At 40.0% G+C, this 25318-nt stretch overlaps 1 protein-coding gene across 1 annotated transcript in view; it reads right to left on the bottom strand.

The window, feature by feature from the left end:
* Nucleotides 1-25318, bottom strand: part of SPAG16 (sperm associated antigen 16) — a gene marked incomplete at both ends in the record, with an annotated part of 408932 nt that overhangs the window by 139868 nt on the left and 243746 nt on the right. The window contains one exon of the mRNA XM_082001578.1: nt 20190-20316. Within this exon, the coding sequence (XP_081857704.1) occupies nt 20190-20316 (127 nt within the window). The remainder of the gene's footprint in view (nt 1-20189; nt 20317-25318) is intronic.

Genomic DNA, 25318 nt, shown 5'->3' with positions numbered 1-25318 from the left:
TACGCTGGCATATGTGGCTGAAAGCTGTGGGAGGAATCCTGACACCACGTTTAAGCAGAGCAGGGCAACACAAAATTTCTCAGGTACAGCAAGCACTCAATAGAACTCTTGCACTATTATATATGTTTTGCAGGTCAAGATTTTCAACAACACGATTTCAATTAGTAAAAAATGAAATACAACTAAAAGTTTGCCTTTTCAGAAGACCTCTTCTTTTTTTAAATGAGAAATGCCATTTTAATTTAAAAAAAACCCCAAACATTCAGTGTGATTTGATTATAAAGCCCTAACAAATATGAAACACTATTTTCTTTTTTGCTCATTCTCCTTTCCTGTCTCTCTCATCACTAGGGACAGCATAGTAGTTATTCCTAGGTCTGAGAAATAGAGCTCTTTCTTTAATTTTATTAGTTTTTTAATTTTTCCATTTAAGTCAGATCTTCCTGATTATTGAAAGACAAGTAAGGAACTTTTTTTTTTTAATTACAAAAAACCATGCATTTAACAAAAAGAAGCTCAAAAGGAAAACACATAAAACACTTCAAATGCAAATGACCTGTAACTTGCATTCCATTTCTGCAAATCTTCAAATAGAATGTTAAAATTTCTACCAAAGCGCTTTGGTTTTGTTTGCACTAGCCCTGCCAGGCTTGTGTCCTTCTTACCCTGATTCCCTGCAGGGAATTAGCAGGAAGCAGGATGCCCTGTGCTCTCCCTCCAGCCAGCAGACGCTCCACAGCAGCACAGGCTGGCCCAGGTTTGCGATCCCTGATGTGGTCGGGCTCTGCCCTCCGCATGGGCCGTGCTGCTGTACGGCAGGGTCACTGCAATGACATGGCAGAGCGAGCGCCTGAGCTCAAAAATAAATTCATGCCCTTGTATGTCTGCAAGCCATACGCAGAGGACCTCTTATCCACAGTAGGAATATACGGCCAGAGTAGCCTCTCAGGTCTCCTAAGGATGTATATCTACCCAGTGTACAAGACGAGGTGGCACAAGAAGCATTGCACTATGAGATATCCCGTTATGTTAATTTTCTCTTCAGTGAACTGAACTGCAAATAAATGACTCGGAAACCAGCATGAAATGAGGACATATCACCAACGGGGTTTTATAAACATTATTTGTTAGAAGAAGTAACTCTCTTAACAATATATGACCCATGACTAATTTCAGGGGGTCAAGGTGATCTTTGCCCTCCACTGTGTAGAGTATTACTCTTCTCTAAAGAAGTTCAGAGGTTAATGAATAAAGTGTCAGCAAAGAAGAAACAAGACTAAGCAAGAAAATGCTTGTTCTTGGGCTCTGCTATAAATAATGCTCTCATTAAAATTCTGCCTTGGAAGAAAGGCAAGTCCATTAGTCTAGGAGCTAATTTTTACTGGCTCCTTAGATGTATGCATATTAAAAATTCAGCTTTTATAATTGCCAGCCATCAACCACCTAGTCAGTGCTGTTCTTGGGAGTTTTTAATTATTTACTTCATTTGCATAGACACTCCAATTTATGATCAACCATTTAGTTATCAAGGGACAGTTTTAGTAATTCCTCCTTTACATTTTTATTTATTCCTTTTGTATCCCTAGCAGGAGCACTGAGAGGGCCTTGCTTGAGCGGTGCAGCAGCGGGACGTGCACACTCCGATACCTGCAGCCTGCCGCTGTGACGCGTGGCCGTGCTTCCCTGCATCCCTGGGCCAGGGTAACATGTACGGTGCAGCTACGCGGCATGTGCAAAATGCCCAAATCCCGCCTCACAGTGCTGTAGCGGAGTGCAAGGACAGTGCTCCTGCCCAGTACCTTAACCACCTCCTCCTCCTGCTGAAGGCCCTTGCCTGGCACCTTGGCCTCAGGAGGAGGGAAGAGCTCACACTTAGGAACACGGTGCCTCTTCGCTAGGAGTGCTCTGGCACTTTGCCCCAAAGCTGTTCTCTGGGTTTTCAGTTTGGGGATGTTTCCTCCTTCCCCCACAACCTTGCTCTGCTGTCTTGAGGATACTACTGCTGTGAAATGCTGCGAGATCTCCACCAGCGCCGCCCTTCCTCATTACGAACGGGTCCCAGCCTTTTCCATTCATACTTCTAAGCAGACAGAACACATTTCTCCTCAAAATGCTGTCTGCCCAGCTCCTCGGACACACAAAATAGAGAGAAAACATAAGACGACACAAGCTTTGAAAAGAATGAGCTCTGCAGTCGCAGAGGAGGACGCCCGTCCCACCACTCCCCTCAGGCACACGCCCCAGGCAGCCAGGCTGCGCTGCCACCACTAATGCACCCTTCAGCTGGACATCAGCCCCCTGGGCACCACTGGCCCAGAGACAGCCGTGAATCTGGGAAAGCCACCCAATTTTTTGCTCATCCTTAAAAACAACTAAATTATCGAACGAAAGACATGTTGCCTCTCTGCAGCATTCAACGGCAGGCTCCAGCAACAACAGGAATGATTGATTTGTAATCCCTGGTATCATTGTGCTCCTCCCCGGGTACCATCTCTGACGGCATTTTGCAGACAGGATACCAGACAGCAAATGCAAAGGGAGCAAAGCAGCCTTGCCTGGCAGGAAGGGAATTGATTACCAATCCCTCTTTCTGCCAGGCGGAATTTCTTCGCTGCAATTCATACCTTTCAACGGGCTGTCCACAGACAGCCTCCAGATGGCTTTGGGGGGAAGTGAGGGCAATGACACTAGAGATTACAAATCAATCACTATTATAGAGCCTTTTATTTGGTAGAAGCTTCCGAGCAGAAAGCAGATACCAAAAATATATAATACGTCCTGATTTTTTGTTTGCTGTTTCCTTTCCTTAAGCTCTTTTATGCCCTCTTTTCCTCCTGACACCACTGCTTTCTCTTCTTTCACTGCTTTTACTTCCATGTTCCTTAGTACATATTTCTCATTTATACTTGATTTTATCCTTCTACCATCTTTCTCACAGCTAACCTGCACCATCCATAGTTACCTGATACAGAAGTAAAACATGATCTTTCTACTCTATGCTGTTGCCTTCCCTTTCTTTCAAACCCAGATCCCTCTTCTCAAAAAATGGGACAGTAATGCTGACAGAGAACAGAGCAAAGTCTACCTAATTTTTATTGTCTTGAAGCCATCTCGTATATCATTCTGACTGCTTTTTCTCATACCAGTATGTTGCGTTTAGTACGATAGGATCCACACAACAAGGAGAGAAGGCAACAGAGAGTCTGGCAAAAGATGATTGTAGCCCCTCAGACGCAATATAAAAGAGCCAGAGAAAGCTCCCCATACGTCGGGGTACACCCACGCTGCTCGGCACTGAAGCCACGGCTGCCGCATGTGACGCTTTCCATCGGTGCGTTAATTTTATAAGGGAGATCATGGGTGGAGTCCAATCCAGCCAGAAGAAATCAGAATATAGTTATTCCAGAGCTTTCACATGAGAACAGTCCTGAAGACCCAGCACACAGGTCTCATTTACTCACTTTTATGCTTTCTTTCATGTTTTAATTCATGCGCTCTTATCAACAGAATTGTTGGCAGCTGGAACATGTGATGTAGGTATTGACAATATGTTTGTTGGGGGAAAATAAAGATGTTTTAAACAATAAACCTGCTCGAGATATGGGTCAGTTTAAATAAATCAACTGACATGCATTTGGTAAAATAAATATTAGAGGTGTTGAAAATCACCTTTTAAAAAGCTTTGGCTTACCGAGTCAAAACAACTTTCTGACCTAAAATGTTAACAACTTTAGATTTAAGTATATTTTTAGAAACTGAGAAATAGACCAAAATTGTCAAAGGAGAATATTTCAAAATCCCGGTGACACTACAGTTTGGTTGTTCAGAACAGAGACTTTATCCATGTATTGATACAGAGAAAGTTTTCATACTATTGACTTTTTATCCTAATCCAAGTAGAAGTTTTTTTCAAAATGTCAGAAATATGTTTGCTTATTAAAAAAAAAAATACTTCCCTCCTGGGAAGAATGTCACTTTATTGCTCTTCAGAGATACAAAATTAGGGTAGAAAACTTGGATACACCTCTCTCAGAACCAGCATTTCCCCTGGCATGAAATACCCACTATGAATTTTCAAGTACGCCAGCTATCTCAAGGAAACTTCCGAGCTCAGACACCACTACCTTGAGGTAGGACTACACGACTCAGTTCCAGTCAGTCATGTTCTACCATCAGATGAATTGCTACAGCCAGAGAGTAGTGCCTCCGTAATAACACAAGAGCATAAAGCAGTGGGCTAAAGACTGCGGAGAAAACACCTTCCAGCAGGGTATGAGGGTGCCATGAAAACAGCATGAATACAGCAAAGAGTGAGGCTGAAATTCGATGTTTCTTGCTAGAGAAATCAACACTCTGTCCCTTCGCACCTCATTCAAACTCTTGATAAACACAGCGAGACGCTGGAGGATGTCTTTTTTTTACTTAAGTTTGTTCCATTTTGGTGTATCTCCAGTTGCACAGTATTATGCTAAAGTCAAGAACTGGAAAAAATAAAAGCCTGCATGACTCATTTTACGCATCTAATACAGGATCTGGGGATCCAAATTCCTATTTATGATACATTTTTTGACAGTATTAATTGTGGTCAGACATACCTGGGCTTCCCAGGTCTTCAGCAGCAGAGCAGCTCTCTTGCACAGCCCGTGCCAGGACTGCAAACTCCAAGGTCTGTGCTCTGCCCACCTCAGAAGCCCTTTTTGGGGGGGGGGGGCAGCGCTGAAAACCCCCTGCTGCCTTCCAGGGAATAAAGAAAATTTTCACTGGGATGCTGTCCCGCATATAAGAGAAGCTTGTAAAATAAAGATGTTTCCACAGAAATATTTGGGTCATTCAGTATTTTAAAATTAAATTCTCTTTCACCAGGTAATTTTTAAACAATGTTAAGAGAGATTTTGTGTTTAGGTTTGTAACACATCCTTAATCTCTACCGTTATTTGGAAAACTCTAGACAACAATTAATTGTGTTTACTCTATGGATTCAACTATTGGAAATCTCGAGATTTTGACAAAATATTTCTTTTTATTATGTCATTTCTGACAGTTGAGTATTGCTAAAAAAGAAGCAGGCAATTATTTTAATACATTCTTACTGCACATTACTTTAAAAGATTGTTCTAAATTGTTAAAGACAGTACCAATTTATATAAACAGAATTATTTAATACCAGTATGGATTAGCATTATATAGTCAGGTAGGCAGAAACTATGTCTAGAAACCACAAATCTCTTTCCATTTCTTGTCTTAAATTAAGAGGAGAAGTGCTCTAGAACAAGTTAAAACATTGAATTTGATACCAGAAAGAACATGACCTCCTTCAAAATCTCTGGTAATTTGATGATGCTCATGGAGCAATTTGGTGATATTCAAAAGCTTATATTATTAAACGCTATTTGCAGTCCATGTTACCTGCACCTGAAGGCTTGATAATTTCCTCTAAGCTCATATACACACAAGGGAAGAAGATTTCTAGAATTTTTTTTTTTTTTTTTTTGTCTGCAAATGTTGGTAGTAAGGCACTGTTTTTCTGAATCTGTAATTTTTATGCTTCTATGTTAGGCAGATGTTTATCTAAATCATTTAAATCTCTGTCTTTTCTGTTTTAGACACATTTAGTATTAAGGGATGCTCCCTGAGTAACAGCATACATTAAAAGTTAATTAAGAGGAAGTTAAAAGAGAAGGAAAGTAATTACTTTTTTCATACCCCCAACAGACATTTATTTCATTTTGGCAGGTTAAAAATGAGAAAATTTGGAATAAAGGTGTGCAAATTTGCAATACATATTTTTAGGGAAAAGCTTTATTATTCATTTCCTTACATGCTAATTAGGAAATGCAATCCACTTGCTAATGTTGAGTGAGACTAGTAAGTAATATAAGTTGTTTCATTAATTTGTTTAATAACCAAACTTTTCAAAAGTGGCATGTCTAAGTCAAATAGCAGGCAGTTATGGGCTGTCATCACTAAACCAATCCATTTTTTAACATTACACTAATAGTAGACACTATTTACTGGTTTTTTAGTTATTATGCAGTGTCGAATAACATCTTTACCGTTTTAGGTTTAATACAACTATTTACTCTTGACTACTAAATAATGTTTCTGAGAGAGCAAAATATATCTAGAAAAATGTGTGCACACATACTCCCCCACACTTGTAGACACACACTTTTTAACTTGCAGGTATATGTTCAACAATTGTTTAACTCTCATTTATAGCAAGTCACAGGCCACTGGAAACACTAGTACCTAAATTAAAAATAAAATCTTGATATCAATATGTGCATTTTTCCTGCAGAGAAAGAGTAGTTTCTGGATTAAAAAAAAAGTAATAACAAAAGAATGTCAAGGGGGGGGGGGGGGGAAATCAGTCTTAGCTGCAGCAAAGCTACTCTATTTAAAATAGGACAATTATTCTTCTAAAATAAAGCCTTCAACTTCCAAAGGCGTTATGTGCCCTGATGTCAGGTCTCAAAGCCTGTACTGGAGAGGAGTGCGCGGATGCCCATAAGGCGGATCAGCTGCGGGGTCCCCGCAGCCAGCCCCAGAAAGGCAGTTGCCTATGGGGGAATGTCAGCCCTCTCCTGGCCTATGCTCAGTTGAATCCAGCTGAACTTCATCATCATGGGTCATGTCTGCTGCTGTCAGTGGTGGGGGGAATTTGAGACATGAGGCTCTGCATTATTCAGACAGGAACTGACAAAAGGCTGATTTTTAGTGACATGATTAAAGGGGAACCAAAAATGGGAATACTCTGCAAATCCATAGCAGATCTTGCAAAATCCATTTTCCAGATTTGGAAAGGAAAGACTTTAGAAGGAAGCAAATTCACAAAAAAACATGCCCCTAAATCAAAATTATACAAGTATGTTACATAGTTTTTCCCAGGATAAAACTGGGCTTTTTCTTTTCTCCGCCCCCCGCCAAGCATCTTGCATCTCCTATCCTGTTTCCTATGAACTTTAATTTTTTGAAATTCAAACTATACTCATTACAAATATGACTGAAGCCTATTAACACTTTAACTGTGGCAAATTAAATACTTAGGCCCCAAGTTTCTTATGTGAAAAGGTCTGACTTTAAGTTATCCTATAGCCTTTCTCTGTGATGGTGGCACTGCAGGAGAGGCACAGGGACAATTTGGGGGTTGGTGGGAGTACATGCTTGGCAAGGTGTGCGACTGTATGCAAATTTTCACTAAAAACAAAAGGAAAACGAAAGAAAAATTACAAAAGTCTGTAATTGTCACAATTATAAGGATAAACTTCAAAATAAATGGCAAGTAGAGTTAACACAAGGGCATTTGTCAAGAGGTTGCATACTTCCCAAGGCACAGGCGCTGAGGCAGGTGGACATGCTACCTGCATTTCCAAAAATCACCGAGTCCCAGACTCAGCTGTCTAGGGTTCCACCCCCAACTAGTAAAACCAGCTCCATGCCTTTACTGGATGGGGCTGCCAAGGGCGACAGGTTTGGCAGCAGGCTTAGGGTAGATCTTGGAGTGCAATGTGCAGAGGGTCTCACCTAGCCTTACTCTGGCCCTGACCACTCCTGCTCTTCTGGGGCTTCTTGCTAAAGCAACTCTGTTGCTTTTGCATAAACCTAGTATAAAATAAGAGGATGTAAATAAAAGGAAGGACTGTGGCACAGTCATATCAGCGCACATCACTGAGTACCTCCTTTCCCGTGCTGAACTGAGGTTGTTCACAGTGGAAAATTGGACTATTGATAATTATTCTAGTCACCGGGGGAAGATTCTTCAACGGGGGAAGATTACGCACGAAGGCTTTGCCGCATTGCTAAATTTTGCATCTCGCCTATCAGTTTTGTCCCAGTGTTTCCAATCTGTGTGTGATAAATGTCTTATTTTTGAAAGATTATTGCTTCTCTATAAAACATTTTTGAGGAGAGAGAGAAAGAGGGCGAAGAAACAATCAGCTGAGTAAAGGACTGGCATGTAAAATACTATCATTTGCAAAACACTGGCCTGAAACCCACTTGGAGGCAGAGAAGCTAGGCTTGAGCCACAAAAGAGGAAAACCAGGAATGCAATAATTACATATTTATTTTTAGAGAAAATTAAACGCTAAATAAACTGTAAAGCCGGTGTTTACTGGTAAATCCTTTCTGTCCTGAAAACCACGCTGAGTGATGCAGGAACAGTCAGTTCCCAGGGGATCAACTGGTGATACCTTTTTGGCAGCATTTCTTTCCTCCTGTGTTGGCGCCAGGACACTTCAGGTCCTGAAACAATTAATTTTAGTAGTGCTGCAGCAAGCTATTGCCAGAAATCTGAACTTGAGAGACAATGCTGCTGCTAAAGCTTGTTTTTCTGCCCTAGCTCTGAAATCACCTCACAATCAAGAGGGGCTCTGAGATTGCACTCCTGAAAAGAAGCTGATGGAGCTCAGCCTGCCAGGAAAGTGGGACACAAAGCATCCAAATATAGCATTTGTGAAGGTATTAGTGCACTCACGATTGGATTTGGCATGGGCTAGTGTGTGTGACTGGGACTTAAGGTAGGGATGAGGAATTGTGTGCTGACTGCTTTGATAAATGTGCATCCTTGAGGTATGCCTAATCGTTCTAAGAAAACAAAGGAGATCCCATTAAACACAGGAGGAGAAAACACACAGAGGAAATTCTGTAAGCGGACCCACAGCACTCTGGGGAGGAGCTTGCTTCCAGATCAAGAGCCTGTGCAAAAGTTATTATGCAAGAAAACCTGGCTGTTAACTAGAATGACACAGCAATTCACACCACCGACTGGAATAGCGTTCTGTTGTTAGGAAAGTCCAGACCAGCATGGTGACGGAGACAGATCTCTTAGTTGCTTCACATAAATGACAGCATGTAATTAGCACGGCCTTGTATTCATTGCTGCAGAGTCGGGACAGTTGGGCTTCTCAGGGTAGCAGCACAGACAGTTGTCCACAAAGTGAGTCACTGCTAGTTTTGACAATTTCACAATTACAAGGCCATCACATTACCTCATCTGAAAGACAACAAAAGAACATGCACTCCTATTTCTACAGACAATATGAAATCCCATCAGGGTAGTCTACTGGAGCAATTCTAAACAGAACTGTGCAACACAAATTAGGTGCTGCCTCATTGCTTCTCCTCTCCAGTAGCCCGTGCTAATGTCTCGCCACATCCACATCAATAGTGTACAACACCTGAAACTCCTTCTCAGGACAACAGTTTTTCATTCCACCTCCACCATTTTAGCAACCAGGTCTATCTCTCACTTGCATCCATTTAATCCTTTCTACAGATTAACCCAAAAGACACAAATGGAAAAAAAGATTCCAGAACCAGACAATTGAGTAAGTTTGTATTTTAGGACTTCCAGCTGAATCATCTTTAGATTATTAGTACAGAGCACTGTGAGATGGCAAGACTCTTACTTTTTAATGTGTTTTTTTTTCACACCCTGTGCTGCAGTCTACATCAACAAGAAAGGGTGAAAGGGCAGACAGAAAAGAAGTGATATGCCTGCTACTCGTAAGTAAATTCCTGGCTGTGTGAGGAAGAGAAGCATCTCCCAAATTTCATATCAGTTTTGTATTAGACCAACCACACCACTTCTTAACATAAAATGTCCTCAACTATTTATCATACTTATAAATGTGGAAGCTGAATTCAATTATAACCAGAGAGCTGGATTTTGGCCTTGGATCAAATGCGAAGAACACCTCCCCGTGCTGTTGCCTTGGGGGTATCAGAGCATAAAACTGTTTTAAACCTGTGTCTGCCTGGCAGTTCTCTGTACATTAAATATGTACTACGAAAATTCTATCATACGGGAAATGTTTGAAGTATGAATTACCACTGCAAACTTTCATTATCCATCGGTGCTGCATAGGGCAACCTATTCAAAAACAATTTTGACAGCCTGCAGCTTTTCCTTCAAAACTAAGACCCTCAACTATTTTCCAGATGACACTTAAAATTCACTACTTAAGCCTTCTTGAAGCAGGAAGAAAGTATTTTTTAAACAAATATCTTGCAAGCTCTGAAATTCCAGATTTTTGAGCATACAGCTGAAGTCATCCCAAAGGCCTGCCTGTTTTTCAGTTCAAGCCGTTTCCCAGACAGTATCCCTTTTGCTATTATGGCAAGGACGTGTGAATGGAAAGTCTAAAGAAGCCACCCACTGAGGCTGTGGGGAACCAGAATGGGAGTAAATCTATACACAAGCAGTAGCGGTTAGAAGGGAGTAATCTATACAAAGCAACAGATTGATTCACCGCCAACATTTTGATTCAGTATTTACCAGACTGGAAAGCTATTTATTGAAAATACATTACTTCACAATGTTATTGTTAGTAAAAAGGAAATTGATTTGTAAGGTTTGGGGTTTGTTTGGTTTTTAATAGATCTTTTAGAGAACGCGTAGCTACAGTCACCATGTCATCAGACTTCTGAAACTGAAGTTCTCACAGCTTCATCTGGGAAGGGACAGAGGAATACGTGGTTTGATACATAACAGCTCATGCGTGGAGTAGAGAGTCTAGTGTAATCTTTAAATCTGAAAAGTAAAACCCCATCATAGCATATTCTGTGCAGACAAGTGTGTCCAGGTGCCTTACTTCAATCTGACAGAACAGCAGATCTGCACTTAGTAGCACATAAAAACAGCTCACGAGGAATCCAGATAAAAGGAAAGATAACAAACTACCCACTCCTTTTCTTCAGTGTAACACAGCAGAGCACTGTAGGTGTGCAGGTGAAGAGGCAGACGTGCTGATCCACTAAGACGACCTTTCATAAAAAGTTCATGTCTATAATCTGCTTTCCTCAATGAATATGTGGGGGAAGAAGATTCCACAATTAATTGTGTAAAGGAAAAAGAGCATTTAAGATGCAATGCCTTTAACTTAACAGTATAACAGATTTACCTATTTCTCACACAACCTGAACGGAATAGTAGTTTTTCCCCCCACTGCCTCATCAAGAACAGGATTTGGTTCTGAGCAACTATGTTGAATCGGAATCTAACTGTACCAAGCATGACAATTACTATCTAGAGAAAGTGTTTACAGCTGCTGTGCACAGTAACTATTCACAGGAGCTCAGATCCCCAAATGTCTATAAAGCTCACAGTATTAGACAACTCCCAGATACCTCTGACATGTATTTCTTTGATGTACATGCTTAGCTGAATTCTGTCACCCGTGGTTTAATGAACTTCCCTGTGCACAGGAACACACATGTTCTACAGGCACAGGAGGTGCTGAATATGGCAGGTGTTTGCTTAGCAAATTTCCACATCCACGCTTCAAAGTTTGGCTTAGTTTCCAATTACCTTGCGTGTGCAAACAGGAGGGTGATACCGAACGACATTTATAACAGGCTCCAAAACAGCCTTTCTTCATACCTATGAACTATTGCGCCAATTAGCTACTTTTGCAGTGATATGCAAGCTAGACATTTTATACTGAAGGGTCTGTGGCAGAGGGTAAAGTATTTGTAATAGAGCTTTCATCTCAAATGCGTCCCTTGGCTTGTCAGGACACGATAGCTAAATTTCAGAGATGATGCAAAAGCTGTGACTGATTTTACTTCATATAACATCATGAGCTCCCTGTGGAAAGCCCACAGTACAGAAGACAGACAGTACGAAACTCAGTAGTTCTCCATTCCGGGAGGCAAACAGTGCCTGGCTGTGTACCTTGCTTACAAGTGACTATTTTTTGCTTGTAGATTCCAAACTTTCTACCAGTTCTTAAATCCTCCAGTATCAGCTCTCACTTCTGCTCTGTCAAAGGCAACAGCGTTAAGTGGTCTTTTGAAAATTCTCTGGCAAACACCTTTGTGCTCTCCTCCCTGCTACCTTTCATACCTACAAATATCCATGGGCCAACTTGACTGCCCTCTAAAAATCTCCCCTTACTTCTCATGCCTATAAAAAAGTTGCCAATAAAGAGTCTGTGTAGTACAAAGCATTGTTTATGATGTTAAATAATAACATATTGGTGTCTCTGAAATTTTGTGCTCTCTTTGGCTGAAGCTTCTGGCTTCTGCCTTGGTTATCAGCTATCTGGAGTAGAAGGATGCTGTGGCTATGTACCTTCTACTGCACTTCACATAATGGAGGCCCTGGTCTGGGAAGAAAGGTGTTAATATAATATCAACTAAGTAAATTTAGCTATTATTTTAAATTAATTTAGGTATTGTGTGGCCAGTGGTAATCTGGTAGGAACATTATTACACACATACACACACTAAATTGCTTTTTTACTAATGACTCATTTGTTTTATTCTTGCCTGTTTCAAAAAAGCGATTAAGTTGAAAATGACCTTTTGAAGATTGTACTTGTGGACCAATCTTTTCATTTTTAATTACTTACTTTGCTTTAATTGTTACATTAGGAACTATTAAGAAAGCAGCCAGCTTCATAATCAATAATTTAATTAGAGTTTTAGGACCAAGAAGTCAATGCAAGTGTTATTCTGCAGTCATGCCTTTCCCAAAGCCTTTGAAAGAACTTTACTCCCATTTTGTTTCAAAGTGACATTGGCGACATAAAAATTAAATTCATACTTCTGCAATATACCATGCACACACATTATAGATATACATAGGCAGCTGGTAAGAAGTTCAGATTCAGGTCAATCTATTTGCTGCCCAGACAGGAATACAGCCTGCTTCTCTCACTTCATTTCTAAATAATCAGTGACACAGTCAAATGCCATTACACTGTACACTCCGACAGAACCCACTCCCTGTACAGCACGCCAGGAGCCACGCTATCTAAGCGTTTACTGAAACCTATAGCCAGACTTTTCCCCTAGCTAGAACTTAAAATATTTTAAAGTTATCTATTTATAGGTCTCTATTTACTACTAATATTCTAAGACAACCAGCGGCAACTGAAAACTGATCCACTCTAACTGTACAACTGCTGAAATCTGATTCAATCAGTAGCGAATTAATGCCCTCCTCCATTCCACTCTTGACTCTCTGCCTGCCCTTGCAAGTTTACAACACATCGGCATCAGTGCTACATCACAGGGAGCTTTCAGTGGAGCTGTGAATTGCATGGCCTGCTGCCTGGAATATGGATGTCCCTCATTTGTAATTACAGGCTTGTGTTTCACATGACTACATCACTCCAGAACGCCTTACCCCGAAGCAACCCCCTGGCTGGTAAGGCACAAGGAAATAGAAACTAGTGCGCTGAGACACAGAGGGGCAAAACACCGCCCCGTCACCCATCATTAGATTAGGGGGGACCATCCTGGGGAATGCGAGGGAAATGCAGCACATGGATGAAAGAGAGCCTTGAACCAGAAAAGGAGCTTTAGTGAAAGGCACAAAAACTTGCAGAGGCAAAGAAAGGGTGGCCGCAGTGACCTGCCAGGAGGGAGGTGGGCAATCAGGCGTGCGGGGAGGTTTGCGAACTTGGCAGCAAATTGAAATTCAGAGGCAGGTACACCTATAGCTTGCTAGGGAAGGAACCGAGGACCGCTCCGACCATAGGAACGCAATGCTGCGAGAAAGGAGCCAAGACTCGCTCTAAGACATACCGCAAGTTAAAACCAGGCTGGTCTGTGCTGCAAGAAGCCTTGCCTGAAAGGGTGCAATGGCACCTCCAGTTACAGGAGGAAACTCAGGCAGAGCCCCTGCGGAAACCACAACGATACAGTGGAGGCTGAAGAGGAGCCTGTTGTCCTCTTCTCTAGTAGCAGCTTAAATGACTGTGAACACCATGATGAAAAGGTGTTCATTTAATCTAACTAAATAACTACATCATTGCCAATATAAAGCCATTTATACATTTCACATGAATGGGGAGTCAAGCTGGATATTAAGCTTTAACATACAGAACTGTCTCACCTTCTCAAAGACTTCTCCTTGAAATGAAGTAAGAATGTAGCTTTTCTCAGCTCTGGAGACAAGGCAGTGGAAGATAAGGCATTAAAAGGGGCTGCTTTCCCGCTGGCAAAAGGACTCTGACATCCAGTGGACAAGCTCAGGCATGTCATTGAACAGGAACAGCTTAATAAAACAATAATTATAACCTCTTAAGAGCCACTAATTCACCTGGAGCTTTGCAGAACAAGGTAACTTGTCTGATCTCAAGTGTTTAGAGTCTAATTTAAACTTAGTTTAACAGAGAAAAAGCCCATGAGATCAACTGATTATACAGTTTGTTAAACTTTGGATTTAACGGTTTGATTTGGGATCAAAGTGAGGAAGGCAAGAAAAAGGAGGGACAAGTCAGCAATGGCAGGCCAAATGAAGACAGAGTCATAGTTCCAGTCTGACAGTTAATCTGGGGACAGCAGCCAAACACCAGGGCAGTGCTTTTCCTGCCTCTCAGGAAAAAATAAAAAACCACAGCAGAACAAGAACATAGGATACTGTCTTGCTTGCATCTGGGTCAACTGATCCAATTTGCAGACTTATATGCTCATTATTTAAAATATATTAATTCACCTTTTTCCACAGAAGTTGTTTTGGACAAAAGTCAGAATGTTGCATTTTTTAAAAATGACGGTGACAATATCAAGCTTCTTTTCCCATTATTTTTCAAGATTAGAAAGAAATTAAGACTTTTTTCCTCAGTCATATTTTTGGTTTTGAAAAAATTGGCACTAAGTCTCTAGGAAAGCGTCCCAAACAGATTTAACATAAACCTCTTCAAGTTTTACCTTTGTCTTTTGTCATACTACTTCTTGGAGAAAACACAGTCCGTATTCATAGCTATTTCTTCTTGATTTCATATTTTACTGTGACACATAAATTCCTTTTCATATTAAGACAGAGAGTTTTAAAATATGAACCCATTATTTACAAATATGTAGAACAGAATCAGGAACACAAAATTTTTTACACTTCATGCAGGAACTGGACTTATCCTTGCATGTCCCTTATTTACAGCAAAAGAATTCAATTACACTAAGAGATTTGAAGTTTGCATGGAAGAGGTCTTTGTCTCCAATACTGACAACTTCAATCTTCGACCTACTTTTGAAGAGAATTGACTTGAACCATAAACTGTCTGTCAAAGATTTTTTTAAATGACCCATCCTGTCTATCCACTCAGCTCTTTAATTCATTCCTCAGGAGTTCAAAAGGGTTCAAATAAAACTGACAAATCCAATACCCTCAGGTTATTCTGACTGATAATTTTGTTTCTACGGTGTTTACTCAGGAATAAATCAACTGGACTAGGCCAAAAAATGTAAAGAAGACCAGATTGGCTTTCAGAATAACTCCTTTTGGCTGCTCTGTGCTTGTCTTGTATGCCCAATCCTTTAGTACTTCGACGTTTTTCCTGAATTTGCCTCGTGAATGCCCACTCGAAATGAACACAGGCATAAAAGCACCCCTCTCCCCCGATAGGCAGCATCCCTACAAAGATCTGGGGGTTCCCGCATACTTCAAAGCCACTGACAAAAAAGTTATGACAAAATCCATGTTGAAAAACAGATAGTCTAAAAGATCATTTATATTTCACTGGAAGAAACAAAAATGGAACAGGGTATTTTAGGGAATTACTAATTTGAAAATTTCTAAATTCTGACAAAATCAACACTGAAAAATAAATGTTCTAAAAGATAATTTCTTTAGAAGAAAAAAGGTTATCTAACGAAATTACTAGCTTGGAACAATTCCACCAAATTTAATCAAATGAGAGTCAAATAGCTTTCAGGCACAATCCAGTTGCAACAGAAACCACAGCTGGGCTGTCCCATGCCATAGACATCACATGGTGGGGGGATGATGGGCTGTATTGTGAAGGAAAAAATTGCAAGACTGGAGCTTAGATCAACATCGTTGTAATTATTCTACATCCATAGGAAACAAATAAGCAGCTAAGCCCTCACCATTAAAATACCGCAACACAGCAGGCAACCTTAGCAGAGGGGTCAAAAACTGGTGTACGTAAGTATTTATTCTGTGGTAGGACACAGTGTGAAAAGCCCTTTTAAACAGCCACTGTCCTTAAATGATCTGTATGCCGTAAACTGGATGCCTTTTGCAAGACCGCAAAAACGCTACACCGTCCAGGCAGTATCTTACCACGACCGTCTGTAAGCACTCTGTAGACCAAGGGTAGTGGGGTGGCTGTGGACCACAGGAAAGGTGGTGCCTGAGAGGAGGGCTGGGCACCCACTGCCACTTCGCCTATCAGATGGGGCATTCATTTGAGTTTCCCTGGTGTTGCCCAGAGACCTAATTGCATGGAAACCTAAACTCTAGCAAACCCTGGCTAACATTCAAAAGCCATTAGCAGAAGATGATAAGCAGACATCATGAGTACAGAAGCCTCCATTTATTAAGAAATAATGCTTTAGATAGGGCTGTACATAAGACCTTTTTTTATCCAATGCCATACTTAAAAAACCCCTGTCCTAAATGAACATCCATCTGCCTCTCATTCTTCTCACCAACTACTTCTTCCTAATGCCTTTCTCTCAGTGTAATGTGTCCCACAAGGTCCAGCCTGCCCTACTATATGAAGTGTGGCTGCACTGCACTCATGAACCACTTGCAGTGTCTAAGAGAGAACCAGTTTCTTCACGCCCATGAAGAGATACCCCTGCATGAGCGTGAAAGGAGGCTCTGCCTGGATTCCCACTCCCCTCCCTTGCTTTGAGGCAGGGAGAAAATTTACACCAGTCTTTGAGGAGTATGGTGGCCACAGCCAGGTCCTGGCTCGATGAGAATGAGTTATCATTACTGGGAGCTATTTACTGCTGTTAAGGCAGGACTTTGGACAATCTCATTGTGTTTTTTCTTTTTTCTTCTGAGATCGGTGCCTGTATTATTCATCAAAGACCACGCTACCTTGGAGCTTCTAACTTTTGATTGTGCTGTTCAGCCCACAAACTACTGTCAAGGATAAAATTTGATGCACAGAACTAGAACTTGCATCTGGTCACTGTTCTGCTGCACTGTCTTACCCCTATTTAAGTCGTCTTTGACCCAAGCTGACATGCTTGATGCCTTCCTGTCTGGATGTCAGGGATATGAGTTTGACAGTGGGGTGCAAATGGCATCCTTTTGTTTGTGTTATATGCCAGCAGTCTTCTCCAAAAGGAATGCAGAAAAATAGGGCTCATCTTAAATCACAAGGCAACAAGGCATAAAGTCAGGAATAACTGAAAAATTAAACTACAAGCACCTGAATATCAGTGATAAGCAGAGACCAAAATGGACAACCATTATCAAACAGTATCTTTGCTTACTGTTTCACAAAACCAAATAGAAAAATAGAGCATTGTATGAATCTCACTTTTTACAGAGCTGTGCATGTGCTGAACTTTATTCACAAGAACACTATCACTGATGTGAATGGGACTGTCAAGCTAAGTAAACAGACAAGTCTTGCCAAATCCTTGTCGGACACATTCCTTAGGGCATTACTACTGAATGCTGACTTCTAAATGACAGTCACTGCACAACTTTTTTAAAAAAAAATGAAATATGCAGTTATGGAACCTGACATTTCAAAAATCAGAAAGCAGATGAGATAGTTACTAAATCAATGTTTCAAACATGTAGAATGAAAAATGGGAGTACCTTTTTTCCCCTCTATTTAATTATTTAAGTGTATAAATATTTGGTATTTTATCTGTCTGAGAATGAGCAAAGATTCAGCATGGCTCAAATGTTATCCGGACAAATCTGACTAGCTCCAAGAAATTACTCATCAGAACGTGGGAGATGCAGATGAGTGACAGACGGCTTATCATGAGAAGAATTAACCCAGGCAGGTGAACTTGTACTCTTGGGGTCTCATGTTCTTTTGCACCTCTCACATTTATCATTGGACACACTTTGCAATTCATGAGTAGAGATGCTCACTCTGATGTGTCAGCGAGAAAATATTCTGGTGAAAAGCCAGAATATGCCTGTCTTTCTGTGAAACTGGCATAAAGAGAAATAAATTCTGCAGCTTATCTTGGCACGAGAGCCATCGGCTCTACTGGCAAAAAATTCCTACCCATGAATTGCAGCCTCAGTCTCATACACCTTATTTACTGGGAGTCTGGCACGGCATAAGGATGGTTCCCATCCAAATCCAACCCCAATTCCGTATTTTCTCCCACAATATTTGGAAAGAGCCATAATCATCTAAATACTAGTCATCCTTTGGTGTTCTCACTTCCCCGTAAGCAAGATATATCTTAGTTTTAAAATTACAGCCAACGTGCTGTAGATTTCTCTGACCCTATGTCATCCAGGGGAGGGGGAAGAAAGAAGAAAAGGGAAAAAGTACTGTCATGTGTTTCAAAAGTCTGAAGGCTGCATTATAGCTTCAGCTTAGTAATTACAAAGATTTATGTTCCATTCTGCCCCAAATCCAGAGCTCATTGTCCATTCAACTTGCACTGCTTTGACTTACAGTTCTCTGCATCCATTATCTTTAATAATAGAGAGATGACTGAAGTTAATGATTGAAGAGCAAGATGTGATTAATAATATGAATCTAATTTATGAGAAAACAAACTGGTGTATGATTTTCATGTTTCATTAGAATTATCTTAAATGTACTCCTTAATGCTAATTGATCTCACAGAGGTGAGAAAATACTCTGTTCCAAATTAATGGGAGAAAATCATTCATCATCTTTCTGGAGGGAACATTTAATATCATTCAGTATTTAGAGGGAGACAGCACCTCTTCACAGTGATTTTGCCACTTGAAGTGATGCTTCAGTGTGGGCATGTATCGGAAACCTGCAAGATTTCTCACTGAATAGGGAAACAATTTAACAGAATAAATACACAACAAAATGCCATATACAATGTTTTCTTTTTGCAAAAGGTGTTTCCTATCTTAGCAAAATTATCCAAACTGGAAAAACAGTGCTGGTGAACAAAAATTGAGCAGGCCTTATCCGTAACTTCATCAAAGAAAACTTTCAGAATTCTATTAATTTGCTATGAACAGGAGATCATTGAGACATTTGCAAGACAAAGTTCCTTGCAGGATTTATTGAAAACAAGACAAAGCAGAAATCTATTTACCATTGAGTTTTTCACTTTCTTTGTATTTCAATACTTTTTTTCTCTTTTTGAATTATTCACATTTGGATATCAAATATTCTTACAAACCAATGCATTGAAGAATAATGAATTCTGACTGTCTTCATTTTAAATTGTTGTGCTTTACGCCCAGGATTATTATTGAATGACCTTCTATTCAGTCTGTTTCTATGCTCCATAAATAGAAATCACCTAATGAGCATCTCAAATATTCCACTGTCATTTTCACGTCAGATTTTCTTATCCTATGTTTGTATAGCTCTGATGACAATACCTATTAATACACAGCAATAGCTTTTTGCCTCCTTCCTCTCAAATCCCTTCCATGAATACAACCTTCTCTATTCTGGGCTGGAATTTTGTATCTTTACACTGTTTGAGAAATTTCAAGAGCTGCTCTATGAGAAATACCACAACAGCAGCAATAATTATTGAATTTTCTGATGAAAGAGAAAAGATTTCCTCTTGCCTTGTTCTTATATTTTACTTGAACAGGATTTACATATTTAGTCTGCAAAGCAGCAGGGATAAATACACTTCTCAACGTACTAAATCCATTTACAGCTATACCAAAGAATGAAAGTAGAAACGAATAACGGAAGAGATGCAGAGTTTCTGACACTACCTACAGTGATATCATGGAGAAAATAATATATATTACATGAGAAATCAGCAGTGAGTTCTGGGGGTAGAGGGGAATTCCTTCTAGAAGGAGAATAAATACATTAGACTTCTATGCAGCTTGTGTTTCTCCTAGGGCATTTTCCCCCATTTCCTTTGTACGTAACCTAAAGCACATGCCCCCACTTAGAAAAGAAGCCCGACAAAACTGACCTTCAGCTGCTCTGTCTATTGACCTAATATAGCGGAGCGTGCAGCAACGCAGTCTTCCAGACCCAGACCATCAGTTGCTAAAACTGCCACACCTAATTAAGTCTACCTGTTTATTCAGTGATCTTGGCGCTTGTCAATTTGCTGCAGTGTGAAGACTCAGTCATGTCAGATGTCACGGAAATGTTATATGGTGATATTTTGGTCAGAAGGTGAGGTAGTGAATACTCTATTGCCATATCACCCTTACTTTCTATTTTGATTTTACATTGGCTTTCATTTTTCCCATACCATGCATGCCATCGCTTTGCTCGAATTCAAGAAAGACCAAGGAAAAGACTGCTTACCATTCTGGCATCCCACAGAGACAAAGTCTTGTCAGCAGAGCTGGTGAGAACAGTGTTTGAGAATGGAAGAAACTCAATGCTATTGACCGAATCTTTATGGCCACACATCGTATATCTGCATCTCTCACTGCAAAAGAAAGTAACACAAATACAGCACTTGCCATCCAGGATAATAAGAGCAAGAGACAAGTTTAGGTAAACTCGTGATGCATTTCAGGTATTTTTTCTAGCTACTCTTTAGAGAAAATGAACATTGATAACTATTCATCACCTAAGCATTACACCACAGAGAAAATAAAAAAACCAAACCAGTTAGTGTTTGCTTCCCAGTAATGAAAGCTATAGTTGGAAGGTAGAAAGAAATGGAGAAGCAGGTTTTAAAAGACTGAACTGTAAGGAGCAACAATGAAAGCAGCACTTTATGTTCCCTGGGTGCATTCTCAAAAACCTTGTTGAGGTAGAATTTGAAAGGATCATGGATGAGAAGGTAGGATAGGGACAGCATCACTTCCTTTTTAAAGATGTATTATTCCTTCTTGCTTACAGAGGGTCTAAGAAATCTATAGCACCATGCCAACGTGCTGGCAGCCTGACTTTCTTCTCAAGTTCTGCAGAAAGACTTACAGAAATTAAGTGATATCTGGGAGTTCTTCACTGAGGGTAAAGTCTTGTCACTGTGGACACCCAAGAGGCCTTTTCCCTGAAGAAGAGACCTCTTACCATGAATGAACCCCACCAATAGCCATTATAAGCTGTTAGTTCTTATAGCAGATGTGAGGAAATGGAGATGAACCCCAAGCGTCGAGGTCCTTACCATGAACTAACCACAGCTCAGAAGGAACTACTCCATGACATGGTTCTGGAAGTTCTTTCAAGGCTGAAGTCTTCCACCTAGCCCACCTCCTCCCAGCTGATCAGCTATGAAGTAATACTCTAGAGGCTTTTGTTCTGCTGTTATCTTTTTGTTTTGTTTTCTTATCTTTTAATGAATTAATTTCTGAGACAACGGTATTCATCCTTCTCAGTTCAGGGTATAAACCTGATACAGATTGAACACAAGACATGAAGCTTTTCCCATTGTAAGGAATAGAGACAGAACCACTATGACACTGCTGTAGAGAATCAGTTCTCTCAAAAAAGGGCCTGAATTTGGCAATATAGCTAGGATCTTATAAAAGCTTTTTGGCTTCTGTTTTGTTTTCTGCGTGCACACCAGAGAAGGATGTTCCTTAAACTGGAGTCCAGGAGAAGAGGAGGAAGAGTCTGAGGATACCTCACCAGGACAACACAGAAGGTAACAAACAAATCTGTGATTATTCAAATTGAACAGAATGGCAAAGGTTTAACTCCTACACAAGTATGCCAAGAGGGGAGACAACTGCAATGAACTGGCATTCACCACTCATTATGGCTGTATACAAGAGTCACCAATGCTTGTATGGATTTCAGTCTGACTTATTTAAATATACATAAAACTTCATGAATTTGCAGTGTTTGTATTGTTATATTGCATGAAAACATACAGGTAGGTGAGCATATTATGGAAAAACCTAATCAATGTAAAGTCAGTAGCAGTTCTATCCTCTTTGTTCAGATGAGTCAAAAATAGCATGAAAAATAAAAGCCAACAACTCATCATAAATTATTACAGCTTTCAGTGAGAGCTCAGAATTTTATTCACTGCTCATGTGATTCTGACAGTAGAAACACACCTCCCCTGAGATGGCTGCTGAATATATCATTGGGGCTTGCAAATTAGATTACTGGGTGGCTCTTAACTGAGAAATTTTTTACAATATTTATTAAGGAAACTGTCAGCAGGGGGAATTAAATATGTGTTTTATAATTTTTTTTTTCTTCCTGCCTGTATGTCACCAGAAGACTTTTGGCGCTCTTGCAGGTTTTGTGTCAACAGCAATCGAAGATCAGTATCTGCAGATCAGATACAGGCCAGTAGAGCTAAAGGGTTTTGATGGACACTACCCCTGATCACTCATCTAACAAAAGTGCCTTCTCTGACCTATTTTAATGCCTTTCCATTTCCCAGACTGAAATGCATATGCTGCGCCGAGCTGAACACCAAGTCTGTCCCCACACAAGGGATAGCAGAAGAGAGATAAGTTGCTTCTGAGTAGAAATATTATCCAGGAATTATGTTTCAAAGGAATATTAGATTCCACTAGTATAATTTTACAGAATCTATGTTTTTCTATTACAGATAATACATTATACTCTTCACTATTATCTGTTATATAGACTACATGTGTTATTTTATCACAAGGACTCATTTTAAACTAGTCATAAAGTACTGTGGCTGTTAGAGCCTGGTGCATAAGATATCTGATACTCATGATCACTTAATATATGACAATAAAATAACTTCAATAAAATAATTCTTTGTTTCACAGTCTCATGGCAATGTTTTACACCACCGAATACCCCTTTTTCATCTCAGATCATATACTTTCATTTGTGTATAGGTATGCCATTTTTTAAACGTGACGAATGATTTCCTGCTTGCCTGTTACACCATAAGGTCTTGCTGAATGGTTTCTGACAAGCAAAATCCTGCTGTATATTTTTGTGGGCACTTATTATAATGTTTTGAAGACATAGAAAACTTTACATATCACACTGTGAAACTGTTCCACTAGAAGAAAAGGGGATATTTTCCTGTAATAATAGGATGTATGTATGACCTTCTCAAACATCTTCAACCTGCTTGACGGGGCTTGGGGTGAAAAAACACAGGAGAAGGGAGGAAAGTAAAGGAAAAAGAGACTACTCTGTCTGTGAGTCACTGACATAAGGTATGGACCATCCCAGGAAAACGGGCTGCAAGAACAGGCTTGTGAGAGATTAATTAGGTGCCAAAGGAGGAAGGTCCATTCAGAATCCCTTAGCAAGGTGAAAATGGACTAAAGTGATGGACCATGACAGCAGCAGAAGGGAGAGAAATGATTTGTACTTTTCTATCAAGAACATAAACACCCAGACCTGATGCAGTTGTCTGTCTCTCTCCTTGCCACTTCCGTATCTTTGCGTACTGATGAGCGAGCTCTGGCTCTCAAGATTTAATTTACCACTCTGGTAACTGACTGATATTTCTAAGAACCTCCAACTGCTCCATAAAATAAACTCATCTTTCCTTCCAGCTGAGATGTAATTTCAGCAAGACTGTCTTGTATACAAGCTATCTTTTGGTCAGAAAGGGGAACATTTTATTTAGATGTTCTTTTTCCACAAAAAAAAAAGTTAATATGAAGGGTAGAGCATTATCCTGTTTTTCATGGGAGCTCATATTTCTATCAAGTTTATCTACATTAGAATAAATCTGTAGCAAGATTCATTATCTAATTTTTTTCTTATTATGAACACACAGCCTCATGGATATAAGCTTCACCACCTCTGAACATTTTTGTTCAGAAGAGAGAGGGAATCATCTATGAATAGTAGGTTAAGCATTTGCAGTACTCCTGTTGCTTACATCCAGAGACAGAGGTCCTGGATAAATGATGCCATGGTAGAAATACTGCTCCGTGTACGGTTCAGTATTTTGCAGATTGCATTCTGAACCTCACCTCAGACACCGATTCCAACTCTCATCCTTTACTTGTGCTATTACTACTTCTCAACGTAAAACATCAGATAACACATTTTCTTGACTCATGACTAATTATCCTCAGTGTTCTCTTTTTCTCTATAAAGTCAATTTCCCTTCCCTTAAATCCAGGTAATGTAATGAAGTCCATCAATAAATCAGCCTTTATTCTACCTCACCAGGTTTCGATTTTTCTTAACAGGTTCAAACAAACATGGGCAGACTGTTACAGTTACAAGAAGCACACCTATACCATGAATGTTGGCATTTGAATTAATCATACCATTATCGATATCACTAGCTCAACAGTGATGGGAAAATTTTACTTGCTCAATTTTTAGAGACTTCTCTTTTGAGAAGCACATTCCAGAATGGTTCATTCAAATTCAAAAGAGCTTTCAGTGAAACCGCATTGAAAACAGAAGATATGAAAGATTTCCACTTACATAAGACTTTGCTGAATATTAACAGGCTGCTGTCTCTACACTAACATACAATAGCAGACAAATAATGCACTAGTTGGATATTTCATCACTGTACAATAACTGAAAAGAAAATACAGATTTTGGGTAGATTTCTCTTACCCTGTATACTGTCCTAGCTGCACAGAGGGAGGTAAAATGCAGTAAGGACAACAAGCCAGCGTGACCTGATGGGAACATTTTACAATTGCCTGGTACATATTTACTGCTAAAGGCTACAACAGGGCACAAAGCACTGGACAACCTGCAGTGCTCCACATCAGCGTGGTACTCATTTCCAAAGACATGCAGCAAACCAGAGTGACAAGGGAGATTATATGTTGCCAATTCTTTTGCTATTTAAAAGTGCTTTAAAGAAACCACCCAACACATAACACATGCCTACCAGCAATCCTATGAAAACAGGACAAGTTCTGCCTCCTTCCTTGATTTTTGTCTTTCAAAAGCATGTTGTTTCTATGTTCAGCTCCAGTTGAAAAAAATCGGGGGTGGGGGGTGATACCATTTCAATGATTACTTAGGTAGTCATAGCTACTTATTTTATTGCTGTGCCATATTAAATCTCATTTCAAGCACAGTAGTTAAAAGGACTTATACAGCCAATTTAAATTAATGAGATTTTAAGCATGTACTTCTGAGTCAGTGCCTCCACGAACCACCGTTATACATGCCTTCCAAAGGAATTAAATGCACAAACACTCTCAAACTGTACTGTCTTCCCCAGCAGCTACTCTTTCAAATCATCCCATGGAACAAACACTAAACTAAATCCTCTCTCATTGTCTATTGAATAACATTCTTCTATGTGACTGGCAATCGCTAGCAGGCAAAGAGTCAAGGTAAATTACACCAGACAGTCACCTGCTATGAAGGTGGACACAACATTTTTGAGGAAGGTCACACAATAACTAGCCTCCAAGCCTGTTATAGTGATATAATTCTAACAGTTAAAAGGAGAATACTTTTAACAAAACCAAATCCTATCACTTTCCCATTATATGGCTTTATCTCCAAAATGTGTTTAAATTAAGCATAGAACTTTTCCA

Source organism: Phaethon aethereus, assembly GCF_964289735.1.
Source record: "Phaethon aethereus genome assembly, chromosome: 6".
NCBI classification, from domain to species: Eukaryota; Metazoa; Chordata; class Aves; order Phaethontiformes; family Phaethontidae; genus Phaethon; species Phaethon aethereus.
This window is presented reverse-complemented; position numbering and strand designations above follow the sequence as displayed.